Below are 18,254 nucleotides of genomic sequence, written 5' to 3'. Positions count from 1 at the left end.
ACAAGAATATAACTATTATAATACTGCCCCCTATGTACAAGAATATAACTACTATAATACTACCCCTATGTACAATAATATAACTACTGTAATACTGCCCCCTATGTACAAGAATATAACTACTGTAATACTGCCTCCTATGTACAAGAATGTAACTACTATAATACTGCCCCCTATGTACAAGAATATAACTACTATAATACTGCCCCCTATGTACAAGAATATAACTACTATAATACTGCCTCCTATGTACAAGAATATAACTACTATAATACTGCCCCCTATGTATAAGAATATAACTACTATAATACTACCCCTATGTACAATAATATAACTACTATAATACTGCCCCTTATGTATAAGAATATAACTACTATAATACTACCCCTATGTACAAGTATATAACTACTATAATACTGCCCCCTATGTACAATAATATAACTACTGTAATACTGCCTCCTATGTACAAGAATATAACTACTATAATACTGCCCCCTATGTACAAGAATATAACTACTCTAATACTGCCCCCTATGTACAAGAATATAACTACTATAATACTGCCCCCTATGTACAAGAATATAACTACTATAATACTGCCCCCTATGTACAAGAATATAACTATTATAATACTACTCCTATGTACTAGAATGTAACTGCTGATGTCCCACATCTGCTGAAATCACACCTACACTGCTCAGTACTTATGTATAGTGTCCTCCATGATATTGTCATTTTTGTTTGTACTGCAGAGAGTTGGGGACTAGAACCTGTTTTTTCTCCATATGCAGTATAAGGAGACATCATAGCAGCAATGAACATCCAGCAGCTCAGAGAGATAGGAGAGCAGGATCTCTTCTTCTCTATGTGCACCGTGTGTTTAGACATCCTAGCAGCAGTCTACACCCACCAGCTCAGAGACAACTGGGAATTATATATATATATAATATAGAGGAGAAAGCGAGCGATTAATTATGGATACAAGTTATATAATAGCCTAATATAGTATTATTTCTCATGTTCACACATAGAAGCTTGTTCTGAAAGGTCACCTAGAAGTATAGGTATACAAGAAGTATAGCATGTTTCTCCAAAAGTAAGACCTACCCCGATAATGATCCCTACCCTGATTTTCGGGGTGAGGGGAGGAGGGCTTGAACTATAAGCCCTATTTCGAAAATAAGCCCTAGCTACGCTACATTTAAAAAAAAGGAACACCTTACCTAGAAGGCTTGTCCAGGTCCTTCCCGCTGCTCTCCATAGGTCTGCGCAGTTCCCGTAGTCCTCGGAGGTCATAGAACATCATTTTCTGGTGATGGTATTCAAAAATCCCGCCTCCAGGAAGTGATGGCTGTGGTTGGCTGAGCACCCGCTTAGCCACTCAGAGCCATTGCTTCGTGTATTTAGTGTATGCATTGGCTTAGCGGAGGTGAGCGATGGCCGTGGCTCAGCCAATTCAAAAATCCCTCCCCCACACAGCAATGGCTGTAATTGGCTGAGCGTGGGTGCTCACCCAATCACAGCCATCAATTCAGCCAATGAGTGTATGAAATGGTTGAGCGGTGGTGAGCAATGGCCGCGGCCACTCAGCCAATCACAGCCATCGCTGTGTGGGGAAGGGATTTTTGAATATGCTGAGCTGCGACCAACGCTCACAACCACTCAGCCAATTCAAAATAAGACACCCCCTGAAAATAAGCCCTAGCATATATTTTGGCGCTAAAATAAATATAAGACAAGGTCTTATTTTCAGGGAAACGCGGTAGCTGCTGTCCCAGTCAACAGGACACCTCTGCAGATGTGAACACCGTAAATAGAAACAACCGTGCAGGAGCGGCATAAGGGCATATTGATTTCCATCTGCTGATATGATATGATATGATTTATATATGATATGTCTGCCACGTAGTTGACTGACACCAGTTGTGATGTCATAGCAGCTTATCTGATTGAAATCGGATTGTGATTTCAGTGCAGCTTATGTAACTTAACTCACTTATGATGTCACCGTTTTGTTGTATCTGACAGAAATCCAATTGTGATGTCACAGGTGCGTATTTTACAGAAAAAGTCTGGTGATGTCACAGCTGCTTGAAACTCACTTGTGATGTCACTGCAGCTTAACTGTGAAATCCAACTGTGTTGTGACAGTAAGTTACCTAACTGAAACACACTTGTGATGTCACAGCAGTGTACCTAACAAAAAAAGCAGTTGTGATGTCACAGAAGCTTACCTGACAGAAATCCAGGTGTGATGTCAGAGTACCAATGCGAGGAGACATCTGTGGAAAGCCATGGAAATATATGATCTTTATGTAGCCAACGCAATCAGAATGGAAACCTCCATTCTTTATACTGCAGGCCACATCCAGAGAACTGGAAATAGTTAAAGAGAAATGTTTATTTTATTTAAAGGGCCACTCCGGTGGCCCACTCCTTCCCCACACACACCTGATTGCCTGTCACCCTCTGGAGGCCTTCTCTGCATATTGCAGCCACTTCCATGCAGTGCAGCCACATTTCTGATAATTATCAGGCACTTCACCTTCCCATCAATCCCATGATGCATCAGCACCGCATTAGCTGAGGCTATACCATTCTTGCCTGCTGGGGGACAGTTTAACCCTTAGTGACCAAGCCTGATAACATTATTCTTTGCGTCAGCACGGCTGGCGATACCGAGTTTATTCAGTTTTTTAATGTTTTGATATTTTTCGACTAAAGGTCTTTTAAAAGGAGCGACTGTCGGAGCGCTGGTGCCTGTCAGCCGTTCCAACGACTATCGTTCCTGTGCTTTACACTGGAGAGGTAGTCCTACTGTGAATGGAGGTGCAGCGGGCCGGGCATCGTTCCAGCCGCCCGCCTCCATTCACAGTGAACAGGCAGTCGCTCACTGAGTGCTTCCTGTTAACAACGGCCGACAGTTACTTTATAGGTGGGCTGAAAATCAAGCAGCTCATATAAATGAGCGATTTACCACTCAGTGCCCTGTCGCTGGCCGCTTGTACACAGGATGACTAAAGCCCGAATTCATGATTGGACGGGATTGGTGGATCAGTGATTAGATATTCCTGATGTGTTTTTTTTTACTTTCTCATTCTAAGGGCTCAGTTAGACTCAGTTCTATGTGCACAAAAAAAAAACGGTCCACACATGTTAAAAATGCGCGTGACCAAAGCTCCGTGCCCGGCGCTACTGCAGCGGCCCCAGTGAAAGCAATGGGATGCAGACAACCCCCGCAGTGATTTTCAGGGAAGGGCTTGAAATACAAACCCTTTCCTGAAAATCATTCCTAGCTGCTGTAAAAAAAATAAATATATATATTATATATATATATATATATATATATATATATATATATATATATATATATATATATAACCTTCTGCTGCTGTCGGGGCTCTGGCACGTCTTCTCGCTTGGTCCCCAGCATTGCTCTGAAGCACTATCTGCTGGCCGCGGATTTAAAAATCCCCGCCTCCAGAAAGTGCCGAGTCTGATTGGCTAAGCACTCAGCCAATCACAGGCAGCGCTCAGCCATTCATTGAATTCAATGGCTGCAGCGCCGGCCCCATTGAAACCAATGGGGAAACATCGCGATCCTCTTCCACAGCTGTGACAGGGAATTCTTTAGACTCCGCGGGGAGTCCCATCATCTCTGAACACTGTGCTCAGTAATGAGGGAACTCCCCGCGGGGATATTTTACGGGCAGCACGGACCTTCCCGGCGCACAGATGTCTTATCTTTTGCAGGTGCGAGTATTTTGCACCTGTAAGGGACGGACATCTGAACACATCATAGGGAACCAATGGCTCTATCAGACACTTTTTTTCGCACACAATGGCCCGTGCAAAAAACGTTCGTCTGACTTCGCCCTTAGAATGAGAGCGACGAAAAAGTGAAAAATATCTCAATTCATGGAAGGACGCCCCCGGGGGGCTGCCCCTTTAATGCTGGAAGCTGCAGCAAAGGCAGAAGAAGTGCAATCCTTCTGATCGTGTCCTGGGCATCTGGCTGCAGGTCCGGCCCCCGGGGGCCACCATCGTTCTGATGCTGCTAAATTAAGCTGGGTTCTCAGTTCTTACAGTAAGCACCGTGGGAAAAGATGGGGCAGCCCGGTGACTGCGGCGGACGGGAATGAATGGACGCGGCTGTTATTATTCCTGTCTCCTGCGCTTATATGATGAATGACGAGGACAGAAATAGACACAATGTTATTCCGGGAAGGAAAACTCCCGCTAATTCATAAAAGCTGCTATATAAGGCAGGGGGAGCCGAGCCCATTCCTGGCCAACTACATATGTAGCAGAGCCGGCTGTCCTTCCACATAGCTCATGCTGATAGCGTAAGGTGTTACATAGGACTGCAGGGCACATCTACTACATTATCTGTACTCAGAGAGGTATCACTGTGTTATCTGTGGGGTTACATAGGACTGCGGGTCACATCTACTACATTATCTGTACTCAGAGAGGTATCACTGTGTTATCTGTGGGGTTACATAGGACTGCAGGTCACATCTACTACATTATCTGTACTCAGAGAGGTGTCACTGTGTTATCTGTGGGGTTACATAGGACTGCAGGGCACATCTACTACATTATCTGTACTCAGAGAGGTATCACTGTGTTTTCTGTGGGGTTACATAGGACTGCGGGTCACATCTACTACATCATCTGTACTCAGAGAGGTATCACTGTGTTATCTGTGGGGTTACATAGGACTGCAGGGCACATCTACTACATCATCTGTACTCAGAGAGGTATCGCTGTGTTATCTGTGGGGTTACATAGGACTGCGGGTCACATCTACTACATCATCTGTACTCAGAGAGGTATCACTGTGTTATCTGTAGGGTTACATAGGACTGCAGGGCACATCTACTACATCATCTGTACTCAGAGAGGTATCACTGTGTTATCTGTGGGGTTACATAGGACTGCGGGTCACATCTACTACATCATCTGTACTCAGACAGTGCTTGGGTAGTGCCCAGATATATAGTGCATACAGTGCTTGGATGGCCCAGATAGTATGTACAGAACTCGCAGTACCAGGACAAGGGGTGCGGTAGGACATGGTACATACATTGCCCATAATACACTGCAGTATCCAGGGAAATAGTACATACAGTTGGATAATACCGCACAATGGCAGGTAAATAGTACAATACAGAAGTGATAAGTAGGACATAAGATAAACGGTGCTTGGATACTGGTACCTGATAAATAGCACATGAGGTGCTTGCATGATGCCACGCGGTGCCCAGCTAAACCCTGATAACCAGCGCCCACACTGAGCAGATAGCAGCCCACAGTGCTTGGATACTACAAAGTACCGTCCAGCACCCTGACAAGTAATACCGCTGCCGTCTGCTGGCACAATGATGACTCCCCCGCCCATAATCCAGTGATATAACATATGATATAACGTACTCATGTCTTTATTTACAGCCCGCGGCAGATGATTGATCCAGAGCCGCTCCTGAGTACTATTAGCTGATGTGTATGGTCAGCCCAGGACAGGGGCGCTTCCAAGTCACCGTCCAAGATGCCCACAGTACCTGGGGTGCCGGAGCAAACTGCAGATGCCCAGCACTCCTCACCTGCTCCACCGAAGGTGAGTGTCCTCCATCTACATAGTCACCGTCCGGATGGAAGCTGTAAATTGGGGTAACCTACCTCCCAACACGCAGACAGTCAGAGACGGACACTTATGGCTGATTGTGTACAAGATCCATTTTCCGCCCAGCTTTTACACTCAAATGCATTTAATTTAAATATTAGCACAAAACCAGCGTAATATTGAGGATGTTACCATCTAAATGGCACCTTGGGATGGAATAACATACCAATGGGGTCCTCAGATGCAGTTAGGAACCATAGGGCGACTTCATGAAGCAATACGGTAAGTTTAGTACCCTGTTTCCATGAAAATAAGACATAGCATGATTTTCCAGAATTTTCAAGGATGCAAAATGATTTTTCAGGCTTTTTGAGAATGCTTGAAATATAAGCCCTACCCAAAAATTAAGCCCTGCTAACAGCTATACATGTAAAAAAGTTAAACCTTTTTGAACAAAAATTAATATAAGACACTGTCTTATTTTCGGGGAAACGGTAACGGAACTCTTTCTCCAAGGTCAAAAGGAGGGACAGTTAAAGGCCAAAGAGGGACACAGAACTTGGGGCAAAATTAGGGACTGTTCCTCCAAAAGAGGGACACTTGGCAGGTCTGGGGTTACTGTCGCCCTCCTGATTTATAGGGCACCTGTTACATGCTCTGAGCCCCATAAACTGAAAGTGCCTTTACATGGAACGATGTATCCCCTGCAGAGTTCGCCCGCTCCTGCAGCCTGTCTATACGGGCAGATAAATCAGTCGCTCGCAAGTCGTTCATTCGTTCACATTCTCTGTACCGGTGAATGAGGCCGACTGAACGATTGGCGAATGAGCCAACAATAATGTTTCATGCTTTCAAGATGATGGAAAAGCAAATGAATTATCATTCATCGTTGGCTGTGTTTACACTGAATGATTACCGTACAAGTTTAAACGATCCAGCGATTTACATGGTTTTTTTAACATATCGTTCCGTGTAAAAGCCCCATGCGGTTATGGGCTCATAGTAGGGGGGTCTGAGTCTGGGGATGGAATGTCATACTAACCTCTCTGTTCGCATCCACGAAGCCAGCGCCCACCTAACTGACTGCATAGTGGAATATACACATATGCAGAACAGCCTGCGACATCGGAGCTCTGTCCTGCAAAGTGTTAGAAACATGCGCCCGACCTCGCCCAACATCAAAGGTGTGCAGGGGATCTGAATGTCGGGTGAGGTCCCACACAGGGAGGTCAAGGATTAAAGGGAGTCGGTCACCTGTTTAATTGGGTTATAAATGGAATATAGTATCACATGTGCCATGTTATGTAGAATGGATTGAGGGCTTTCTTTTTTCCCAGTGTGTTTTTTTCACTGTTATCAGCCCTTAAGTTTAGCCAATGCTATATGCAAATTAGCGGCCGTCCGTACGATGGGCGGTCCACCGCTACCTGTGGTCCAAACTCTCTCCCCACTTATGGTTTCAAAAGCCACCCCATCTGTGAGTAGTGATGCCCCCAGCGCTGCCCACTGGAGACGTCATGTATTCCACGGTCACTGCGGTCGCGCCGCACTGACGACTCCGTATGCACTGTGACTCCCTGGCCCCGGCTGATGTCACACACCATCATCGCCGCGTTGCAATCGTACTGACTGCACAGTAGAGACACATTGAGAAGAAAGGAAGGTATAAATACATTAAATACACCACCGCACATTTAATAGTATATTCCGTTTATAGCCCAAAAAACAGATGACAGACTTCCTTTAACCCTTTCCAATCCACTGGCTGACGTCTTAAGACATTATGATTTAAGGCTGTACAGCTCTGATGTTGGAAGACGTCCATCAGGGTTCTCTTACTGTATATTGCCAGCCTCTCTGCTGTCGGAGCCTATCCAACGTGTCACCTCATGCAGTACTGGCTTTAGCCAGCATATAGCGCTGTTGTATAATGGCAGAAAAAGTAAGCCCCCTAGGAAAACCAGGATACAAATTGGATTGGAAAGGGTTAAAGTCACTGAGCTCTACACATAAAACTCCAAACACACTGGGATGGCATAGCTTCAAAGATGGAGGTTCACCATAAGGACAAAAACACACGACCGTATGCGCAACTACGCTCGCTGCTACGGAGTGCAGATTCACATTAACAAGTTTTTTTTTCTCTTCTCGGTTGTTTTAAAAAAATTGCGTGAAGATAGCAGCTGCCCGATCTTTCCCGTACGTAGTTACTAGGGAGAGTGCTACCTTTTCTCGCCCGTACAATTAACGTGTGAGAACTGCGGTAATGAAAACAAAACCGTTGACATCAATGGTTTCGCTTGGTTCCGTTATTATCACAGCCGCATAGCGGGATGAAGTCACACCCCTGTCAATAGCGATTTTCTGCTCATGAAGGAAAAATCGCAGCACATTCTGTCTTTGCGTGGATTCCGTGCGGATGACTTCCATTGAAATCAATGGAAGCCATCCGACCCATGGCCCTTCCACCATGATATTGCGGAAAGATCGCAGAATCTGCATCATCGCTAGGCGATAACGCGGCAAAGGTGGAGGTCTAAAAAAAAAAAAAATCTGTACTGCGCATGTCTGAAGGCTCACCGTGCGGACCATTCACAGTACAGAGAAGATTTCAGAAGGTATGTACGCGTGGATGCCGGCTGGGCACAGGGTCCGATTCTGGACCCGCCTAAATGAGGGGGAAAAGTAGAAATTATTGCAATTGTGGCTCCACTTCTGCTCTATAGAGAAACAATGAGGATGCGAAGATCGTGAATTGGAGCACATATCCCGGGTCTTCTATTCAAAGGATCACATTATGTCCCCCTGATTGAACAAGTGGAGATTATGTCCCCCTGCTGCATGATATTGGGGGAGTTTTCTCAAGCTGTTTTATAGCAAGAATGTCCTTCCCAAATCCAGCCTCTTATAAAAATTACAATTCTTTATTAATACCATGACCGGTGGAGGCCAGAATACCTCCGCTGTAGCCCCCCCCCCCCTTTCCACCAATAAAGACGCCACTCCTTCGTCTTTGGCTAAAATGGCCACAGCAGCCAGTTTATTAACAAAACAGTACATAAAATGAACAACAAACCAGGGGGAGTCCTTGGAGTCACGAAAATCTGGTGCAACCATAACAGGAACCGCAACAACTGCCCCCCACCGGACCGACAGGCTCAGGGGCCACCATGCCGCCCAAAGGGTGGCAACAACTCTTGCGACATATAGCCGGAGGGAGTCTACTGCCGCCCCCTCACCAGCCAAGTCACCTGCACCAGATCACATAAAATTTAAAACGGGGGGATTCCCCCCACACAATTTCCAGTGACTCCAAGGACCCCCCACCCGCCAAGCTGCCATGACAAAACAGTATATTCCCACAATCCCACCCCAAACTCTAGGGCGGGCGAGCGGGACTCTCGCGTGCTCCCTGCAAAAGATGGTGCTGCCACTCCCCCTTTCCTTAAATACTCCCCCACCCCTTTCTTTATCCACCAATCCCCGCTGCTATCCCCCTAATTCTAGAAAATTCTCCCCACAACTAAAAAATTTAACCCCATACTCCCCAGAATACTTTAACTATGGCTCTCTCTCCCCCGCTTCCCCCCCCCCGTGTCATGGCGGGCTTCCATTTTAGGGGACCTCGCCCTTCCCACATTCCAGCCCTATCCTAAATATTCTTCAATACAAAAAGACAAACAGATACTCCTATATATCTAGTATAGACCCCTTAACAGACGGGCGAAGGAAGGCAATCAGAGCAATCATCATAGCATATGCAGTGGAACAGACAGGATGCAGCAACAGCGTTGTCAGCGGGATGAATAAGAGAGAGGAGCAAAGTATGTTGGGGGTCAAGTTCTCCCTAGATGCTTTCTGCATTCTGTGGGGGAGATCGTCAAAGTGTATCCAATGAGAAAGTGGAAGAAATTCGAGTGAGGCTTCAGAGACGTCCGGGAAAATTAATTAATCCAGCACCAATTCAGTGTACCGCCAGCATCAAGTATGGCATAAGTGGCTTCATATGTATCCTTATAAAGTGCAGATATGTCCAACAATTGGAGCCAGACGACCGGCCGAGGAGACAGGAACGTGCAACCAAAGTGCTTCATCATATCAACACCAACTGTCACTTTCTTGGAAACGTCTTGAGGCCCCGTTTCTTCTTTCTCAATTTCCATAATGTGCGGATATGGGGGACCAGACATTCCTCCGTATACAGAGAACAAACATAGCCGAGATGGCGCAAGACCGAATGTCTGGTGTAATGGAGGACAGGATTATCATTTTGGCTTTTTTGGGGTGGGGAGGGGAATAACTGTCCCGTATACCTTGACATACTATAATAGTTCTTGCATCCCCAAGTAGTCGATCTACAACCTAGCATCGTCTTCCAGCAAGATGGACTCCCCCACATTGGAGTTCCCTCAATAACACCTTTCCAGACCGCTGGATTGGACGCGGTGGAGCAATGTGGAGGCCGTTCATCAAGTCTTACTCTGCTGGATTTGTTCCCCTGCGGTTATAGGAAGGACCATGTATTCGCGACTACAGTGAATGATCTCCCAGATTTGTGAGCCCGCCTCTGTGATACAATTGCTACTGTAACAGCGGGCATATTGGAGAGAAGATGGCAGGGAATGGAATACAGACTGGGTGTTGTTGGTGCTGCCAATGGGGCATACAGAGAGGTTTATTAGTGTGCGCCAAAAATGTAAGCTGTTCTTACATTTCCCGTAGTTCCATTTTCCTCCCATTCACACTTTCTGCTTCTGTTTGACTGAAACACCCCGTATTATTTCAGGGTTTCTTCTATATCATGGATATATAATGCGCTGTGATAATCCTTTCCTTGGTGGAACCCAGAGCCGAGCTCAACCTGATACTCCTGAATAGCATTAAAGGACTTCGGAGAAGACTGAGGTCAACCTGATGCTCCTGAATAGCATTAAAGAACTTCGGTGAAGACTGAGGTCAACCTGATGTTCCTGAATAGCATGAAAGGACTTCGGTGAAGACTGGCACTTCTATAAGCAGATCAGTAGAGAAGAGGGAACAAAGACCTGATGAAACTGTACATAGCGGATGTATATGTCATAGGGGGTTTGTGGATAACTGCCCCCTAAAGGTCCAGCGCAGCATCACAAGTGAAGCTGTCCTTCAGATGCTGGCCGTGAGGCAGTGAGATGTTTGCCGTCTGGTATGAGGGTTCGCCGCGGCCGGCTGTTATGATATATTGTGCGCTCTTCATGTTAACATTTTTTCACCAGTTTGTTCCCTCGGGAGAGTTCAGTTTTTGTAGAAATTCTGCGGCTAATAATAGACGGAGCCGCATTCTCAGAAATGGGTTTAATTTGTTGCATTTATAAGCAGAGACAAAATCTGGTCACATGATGCCGGTAACAGGATGGAAATCCCAATATCTGCTGCGCACAGCTCAGCTTCATGGATCAAAACATCCGCTGCACTAACATCATACATACCGGGATCAGCACTACTCCTACAGGACAGAAACGGTAGTGCAGCGTATATACAGTATACAGGACAGAAGCCGTACTGTACTGGGTGTATGTGTGTGTGTGTGTGTGTGTGTGTATATATATATATATATATATATATATATATATACACAGGACAGGGGAAGTGGTACTGTGCAGGGTGTGTGTGTATGTATATATATATATATATATAGACAGGGGAAGTGGTACTTTGGAGTGTATATACAGTATACGGAACAGAAGGGGTACTGTGCAGGGTGTGAGTATATATATATATGACAAGGGAAGTGGTACTGTGCAGTGTATATACAGTATACAGGACAGAAGCTGTACTGTACTGGGTGTATGTGTATATATATATTATATATATACAGAACAGGGGAAGGGGTACAGTGCAGTGTATATACAGTATACATGACAGAAGTAGTACTGTGCAGGGTGTATATTATACGTATATATGGGACAGGAGAGATGGTACTATGCAGTGTATATACAGTATACAGGACAGTAGTGGTACTATGCAGTGTGTATATACAGGACATGAGAAGTAGTACTGTGCAGTGTGTTTATTATATATATATATATATATATATATATATATATATATATACTAGTACCAGTGTATCTGGTGGCACGGTGCGCCACTTAGTAGTTTAGTATAGTGAAAGGGATTGCTTTCACATATGAGCTGCACATGCTTTACAAACATCAGCTGGAGGCTGAGGTGACATCGTGGCTTGTCGCTGTGTCATGTGAGCTGCATTAGCTTCACGGCGGCGTTGACCCCTCTGTGGTGACATGTTTGTGCGACAGCGACGGTTTGTTCCTACACTGGACAATGGCTGACAATTAGATGAAGGCTGGACTGGTGTTGCCAGCATTATCACTGGAGATGACATGATATCAGGCTCAGGAGATGTGAAGATAGCGGGGAAGGACGATGCTTCAATGTTGCACCGCCAGCTATGTATATGGACATTTGTGAGGTGTCATTTGTTGGAGTCTCCACACAGGTGTCCAGCTGTCTCACAACCAGCCACAAACTGCCAGACTGAGTACTGCTGTATCCATAGCAACTGAGGCCGCAGTGGTTTGTGGGAAATGTAGTCTGCCTGTAATCCCTCATTCAGTGCACAGGGATGAAGATCCTGTGATTACGTCACTGTCATGTGATCAGGGGGTGGAGCTCAGAGCCCCGGTGACTGATCACAGGATAGTGACATCATCACATGTAAATCACACAGTCACTCATCACTCAGTCAGGTGGTCCTTAGTATTTTTATATATATATATATATATATATATATATATATATATATATATATATATATATATATATATATGTGGGACAGGTAAGGTGGTGCATGCAGTGATTTGGGTTCTAACTATATATAAAGCAGTTAGAGCTCCCTAATATTTTAGCCCCCATTCCTTCTACCAAGTCATACATTGCCTGTGTGCTTATCCCCAGGATGCAGCGGCCGGTGGGAGAGCCTGCATTCCGCCATCTATAATACTACCAGAACCTGGAAATACTACAGAGGAAAACTGTCTTGAAAGAAGCCGGTAAGCAGCTCAGTGAATGTTCTCAGGACGGTCGCTTTGCTCTGTTTTATATGTTTCATTGTAGATTTTGCATTTGGGAATTAAAGTTTCCTCCACAACTAAAGGTTCTTGAACCCTAAATAATGCCACCCCTGTGCCCAGTCTATAACAGTATACAGATGAAATACCAACATACAGTGCCAACATAATACTGCAATATAGTGCACAAATGATATCACTATAGAGCACCCACATAATTCTGTCAGTGTGCACTCAGATGAACTCGCCAGGGTTGCCCTCTTACCCCTTCTCTGTTTATTCTCGCCCCCGAGCCCTTACTCCAAAAGGTCAGACAAGATCCGGATATTCTGGGTTTAAGCTTTGGAGAAGATCACTTTCTACGGCTGCTTTTGTGGATGACATTATCTTTTTGGTCACAGATCCTGAAAAAAAGCCTTCCAAAGCTTACCTCCCTTTTGGATGATTTTGGCTCCATCTCTAACTTCAAAATAAATTTCGGAAAATCTACTATTTTGCATGTCTCTATAGCAGTGGAACGTGGCAGGATAATAAAAGCTAACTCTCCTTTTGCACGGTCAGAAACCTCAATTGACTACCTAGGGGTCAAACTAACAAAAAACATCCTTTTTCTTCCAATTTCCAACCCCTTATGACAAAGGTTAGGAATCTGTTGAGATCAAACGACCTTCCACTTATTTTGTGGTTTGGAAGGAAAAATATCCTAAAAACCAGAATAGTGTTTGCCTTTTTTGCTGCTGCATCACATTGTTGATTCATGTTCAGTCTGTGATCTATTAGTACCCAAGTCTTTTTCACATGTGCTGCTGCTTAGCCCAATTCCTCCCATTCTGTATGCGCTTTTTTCATTTTTCTTACCCAGATGTAGGACTTCTCTTCCTGCGTTAGGAGCTCCTGTTCTCATTGTTTGTTTGTTTTTCATGCTCGGTACATTCGTGTAGAAACATCTTAGTTTGTGATCGGTGTCTCTTGCTCCTCTACTTTCCTTCTGAATTTTTTGTTTTTGTTCTTTTTGTGTTGATTTGTCGTGACATCAGCACCTGTATAGGTAGGGACCTGTACTGAGCAAAATAATAAAGTTCAAAAAGTGGAGAACTAAACAAAAATGGGGGCCCCTTTACACCAGCTGATATATTGTTGTATATCCCATTTTCTCTGAACTTCTGTGTGTTCTTTAGTTAATTATCTTAAGGGTTTTTGGGGGCAATTTATTGATGACGTATCTTCAGGACAGGTTATCAGTAATTGACCGTCTTGTTTGCATCACTCGGGAACCCCAGCCAAACAGCAGAGTGGGTGCCCATTGTCAGAGCCACAACCCACAGGGATACAGAGAAGAAGCTGTTAGCTCCGACCCCTATGTAGTGGCCGGCAGTGGTAATTGCAGGCAAAGCTCTTATTAAAATCAATGACAGCTGCGCCTGCAATTACAAGTGCTGGCTACTACATTCGGATTGGGGTTGATGTGATGTGCTTCTGCTCCAAACCCTGTGTGTTGTGGGGCTGACAGTGGACCCCCGAACAACTGGAGTCCTGTGCGGTGGACCCCAACCAATCAACTATGTATGACCTATCCCGAACATAGATCATCCAGAATATTTGCCTGGAAACCCCTGTAAATGTATAATTAAAGTGACAGATCTTGTGTTTTACTTCGTCCCTTAGACCTCACAGTCCGTCCTTCAGATCCAGTCGTCAGGCAAGATCCTCCTTCTCGTCGGCAAGTTCCTTGATATCTGTTGGTAAGACCCCAGAATGCTCCGTTTGGAAGAGTTCTGGTAGGACTGTCACTTTAGGGCGCCTCTCAAGGGTACCGCTACCTCAGGGCCCAGTTTTTGTATCCAACACATTAACCCCTTACTGTGGTGAGGATGTACAGTTATGTCATGGACTCCATGGAGGTTCGGGGTTTGAAGCTGATCCTGCTCCATACAATGTAGGTGTTGGCTGTTTCTTACAGCGGACACCTGCCCACAACAGCTGAGATCAGCACTCCCGCTGCTCACAGCTTTTAACCCTTTAAATGCCGCCATCAGTTCTGAGAACGGCATTTAAATGCCGCGGTCGGAGTTTGGGGGTCCCAAACAGCCCCCCACGATGAGATTGCGGTGAGCCATTTGGTTGCCATGACAGTCAGGGGCCTTCTGAAAGCCCCCAGGTCTGCCATTACAAATTGCCTATAAAGCTATGCCTGTGGCGTGGCTTGATAGATTACGCGTCATATCGCGGTTTAATGTAATACTACTGTATTACATCATACGGCAGGAGCGATCAAACCATCGCAAGTTCTTGTCCGCTATGGGGGACTAAAAAAGATGTAAAAATCAGTTTATAAAATGTAATTATTAAAAAAAAAGGTAATAAAGGATTAACCCCCCCCCCTCCTTTTCCCATATTTATAAGAATTTTTAAAAATCTAGTTAACCCCCCCCCCCCAAACATATTTGGTATTGCTGCGTCCATGAACGTCACATAATGATACCTCGGTGACCGGTGGATATGGGCATCACATCTTGGCAGATGCCTCAAGGGTGACTTTCCACTCTGGTGGTAAATGCCAACAGATATGCAGTCGGCTGCCAACACATACCGGCCGGGCCGAGGGAGAGGAACACTTCACAATGTTTACCAAAGCCGTCCTGGGAACATCATGTATGGAGGCCGCACGGAGGGAAGCGGAGGGGTCCTGTCCACGAAGTTCTCAGAGCTGAATCAGTCTTGGATACAATTCATACCGAGGGTCAAGTGTTTCTTCACCGTCATCTTGGGTTGCCCACACCAGGGGGCGCTTGCAAGGATTTTTATAGGGTGGTCCTTGTAGTATTTTTGAAATTGACCAAAGTGGTTTCCAGTCTCCAGTGTGAGGAGATCAGCAGTTCGGATGTCAGGAACATCCAGTAAAAGAAATGTATCAACTAATGTCGATGGAGAACATCCTAGCTCATCTCACTAGACCCATTAGACACACGGCCCACATGTATCCAGCGGCGGTCACTCTTTTTGGTACATTTTTGGTAATCTAATAATATTTGTATTCTGTAGCACTTTACACACCAGAGGGAATATGAACAGACAGAATCGGACATTACATGTAGTATTAGGCTGCGTGTCCACGGGCGTGATTCTGCCAGCCATTTATCGGTGGAGAATCACGCTGTCTGAAGCTTTTCATAGCGTTGCTATGAAAAACGCAGCCGCGGCGTCCACGAGCGGAGAATCATAGCAATTCTCCGCTTGCAGGATTCAAATCGCAGCATGCTGCAATTTGCCGCTATTCTCCGCGGTGAGCCTATCTGTCACTTAGGCTGAGTGCGGGCAACCGTCAGCTGTTTCCTGCTCCCCGGCGGTGGCTCCCGCGATGTAGATCTGCCGCGGGATATTGCTACGCCCATGGACAGGCAGCCTTCACCTGGTGAACAATAGGCATGAGGGTCCTGCTCACAAGAGCTTACAGTCTATAATTAAATAGGGGGGACACAAGAGCTTACAATCTAGGAGGAAGTAGAAGGCACACAAGAACTTACAATCAATGAGGCATCAGTGTAGTGACTGGCACAGGGTGGAGGCATCAGTGCAGTGACTGGTACAGGGTGGAGACATCAGTGCAGTGACTGGTACAGGGTGGAGACATCAGTGCAGTGACTGGTACAGGGTGGAGGCATCAGTGCAGTGACTGGTACAGGGTGGAGGCATCAGTGCAGTGACTGGTACAGGGTGGAGGCATCAGTGCAGTGACTGCATAGGGTGAAGGCATTAGTCCAGTGAAGGCCACAGGGTGGAGGCAGCAGTATAGTGAATGGCACAGGATTGAGGCATTGGTGTAGTGACTGGCACATGGTGGAGGCATCAGTGCAGTGAAGGGCACAGGGTGGAGGCAGCAGTGTAGTGACTGCATAGGGTGGAGGCAGCATTGTAGTGAATGGCACAGGATTAAGGCATTGGTGTAGTGACTGGCACATGGTGGAAGCATCAGTGCAGTGAAGGGCACAGGGTGGAGGCAGCAATGTAGTGACTGCCACAGGATTGAGGCATTGGTGTAGTGACTGGCACCGAGTAGAGGCATCGATGTAGTGACTGGCACAAGGTAGAGGTGTTTGCGTAGTGACTGGCACAGGGTGTTCCTTACACAGATGGAGGGGGCTTCACTGCTACTGACCGCTCGCACATTGTTCTTCCAGACAACAATGGTCATGTGATCGATCTGCTCCACGACAACCTACCTGACGTTAGGATATCGGAGGAGGACAAGAGGAAAAACCTGCAGTTGTTGGAAGAGGCCAAAAAAGTCAGCGACAAATTCCTCACCCGCCGCGGGCGCCGCTCACGATGCAGCCTCTCCGACTCCCCCACAAGTGGGTGGTAGATTTCATATATAGAACTTTGTATTTCAAATTCTCTGCTTGCTGTGAATGAACGGAAACATTCTTGTTGACCTCTAGTGGCTGAAAGCCTGACCCCTGGCCGTGCAGGCAGCAGTTTGTTACAATGTATCAGTATTTGGGCCTGTTCACACTGTTACTTCATGCATCTTAAGCATAAGGTTCACAATTTTAAAACCGTAAGCGCAGTATACGTTTTGATCCGTTTTTGATATGAAATAACGTATACATTTTTCACTGTAAACTCTTTCTTCTTGATAAAGTTTTGTAGTTCAATGCTTTTTTTTCTTTAAGGCGTGTGATCACAAAAAATGTATACATTAGTGTATGGAAACCTGCAGCCATATATATCCCATAGACTGCTGATAATATTTCCTATAGGGGTATACAGACAATAGGGGCAGCACGTCCAGCCGCTTTGGGGACCAGTCAGTGGGGTTTTAGGTTCCTCCCCACCGTTTATATACCCCTGTCTATATAAGCATATCCTGTGGTGTGATATTGTAGCTGAGGATGCCTTATAGACGTATAACTCATATATATGAGACTAATATACATTATCCATCAGCAGTGTTGCCCCACAGCATGTATGGACATGGTATATTGGACATTACTGCTATAATCAGACTTTCATCATTTCCTCCCTTATAGCCTCTTCTCCGTCACCGAGCCCCAAAGTGTCTCCTGTGTCATCCCGGAGCAACTCCTTCACCTTCCCTGCAGCTCCAGGTATGGCCAACCATAACATGTTCTGATGCACTGAGAACATGAAATATGGGGGAACGTCAAGCCTATGGTCTGGGGTCCTACACTGTGCGGTCCTATGGTCTGGGGTCCTACAGTGTGCGGTCCTATAGTATGGGGTCCTACAGTGTGCGGTCCTATGGTCTGGGGTCCTACAGTGTGCGGTCCTATGGTCTGGGGTCCTACAGTGTGCGGTCCTATAGTATGGGGTCCTACAGTGTGCGGTCCTATGGTCTGGGGTCCTACAGTGTGCGGTCCTATAGTATGGGGTCCTACAGTGTGCGGTCCTATGGTCTGGGGTCCTACAGTGTGCGGTCCTATGGTCTGGGGTCCTACAGTGTGCGGTCCTATAGTATGGGGTCCTACAGTGTGCGGTCCTATGGTCTGGGGTCCTACAGTGTGCGGTCCTATGGTCTGGGGTCCTACAGTGTGCGGTCCTAT

The 18,254-nt window shown here is 45.9% G+C and overlaps 1 protein-coding gene across 2 annotated transcripts in view; it reads left to right on the top strand.

The window, feature by feature from the left end:
- The window catches only part of IRAG1 (inositol 1,4,5-triphosphate receptor associated 1), a 125,351-nt gene that overhangs the window by 45,918 nt on the left and 61,179 nt on the right, over positions 1 to 18,254 (top strand). For both annotated transcript variants that reach the window (XM_066583545.1, XM_066583544.1), the window contains 5 exons: positions 5,455 to 5,620; positions 12,578 to 12,672; positions 14,356 to 14,432; positions 16,869 to 17,042; positions 17,721 to 17,798. In XM_066583545.1, the coding sequence (XP_066439642.1) occupies positions 5,552 to 5,620; positions 12,578 to 12,672; positions 14,356 to 14,432; positions 16,869 to 17,042; positions 17,721 to 17,798 (493 nt within the window). In that variant the 5' untranslated portion in view covers positions 5,455 to 5,551. The remainder of the gene's footprint in view (positions 1 to 5,454; positions 5,621 to 12,577; positions 12,673 to 14,355; positions 14,433 to 16,868; positions 17,043 to 17,720; positions 17,799 to 18,254) is intronic.

The sequence above is a fragment of the Eleutherodactylus coqui genome, chromosome 11 (genome assembly GCF_035609145.1).
Source record: "Eleutherodactylus coqui strain aEleCoq1 chromosome 11, aEleCoq1.hap1, whole genome shotgun sequence".
NCBI lineage: Eukaryota > Metazoa > Chordata > Amphibia > Anura > Eleutherodactylidae > Eleutherodactylus > Eleutherodactylus coqui.
Note: the sequence above shows the minus strand (reverse complement) of the source record. Positions and strands in the feature narration are given on the sequence as shown.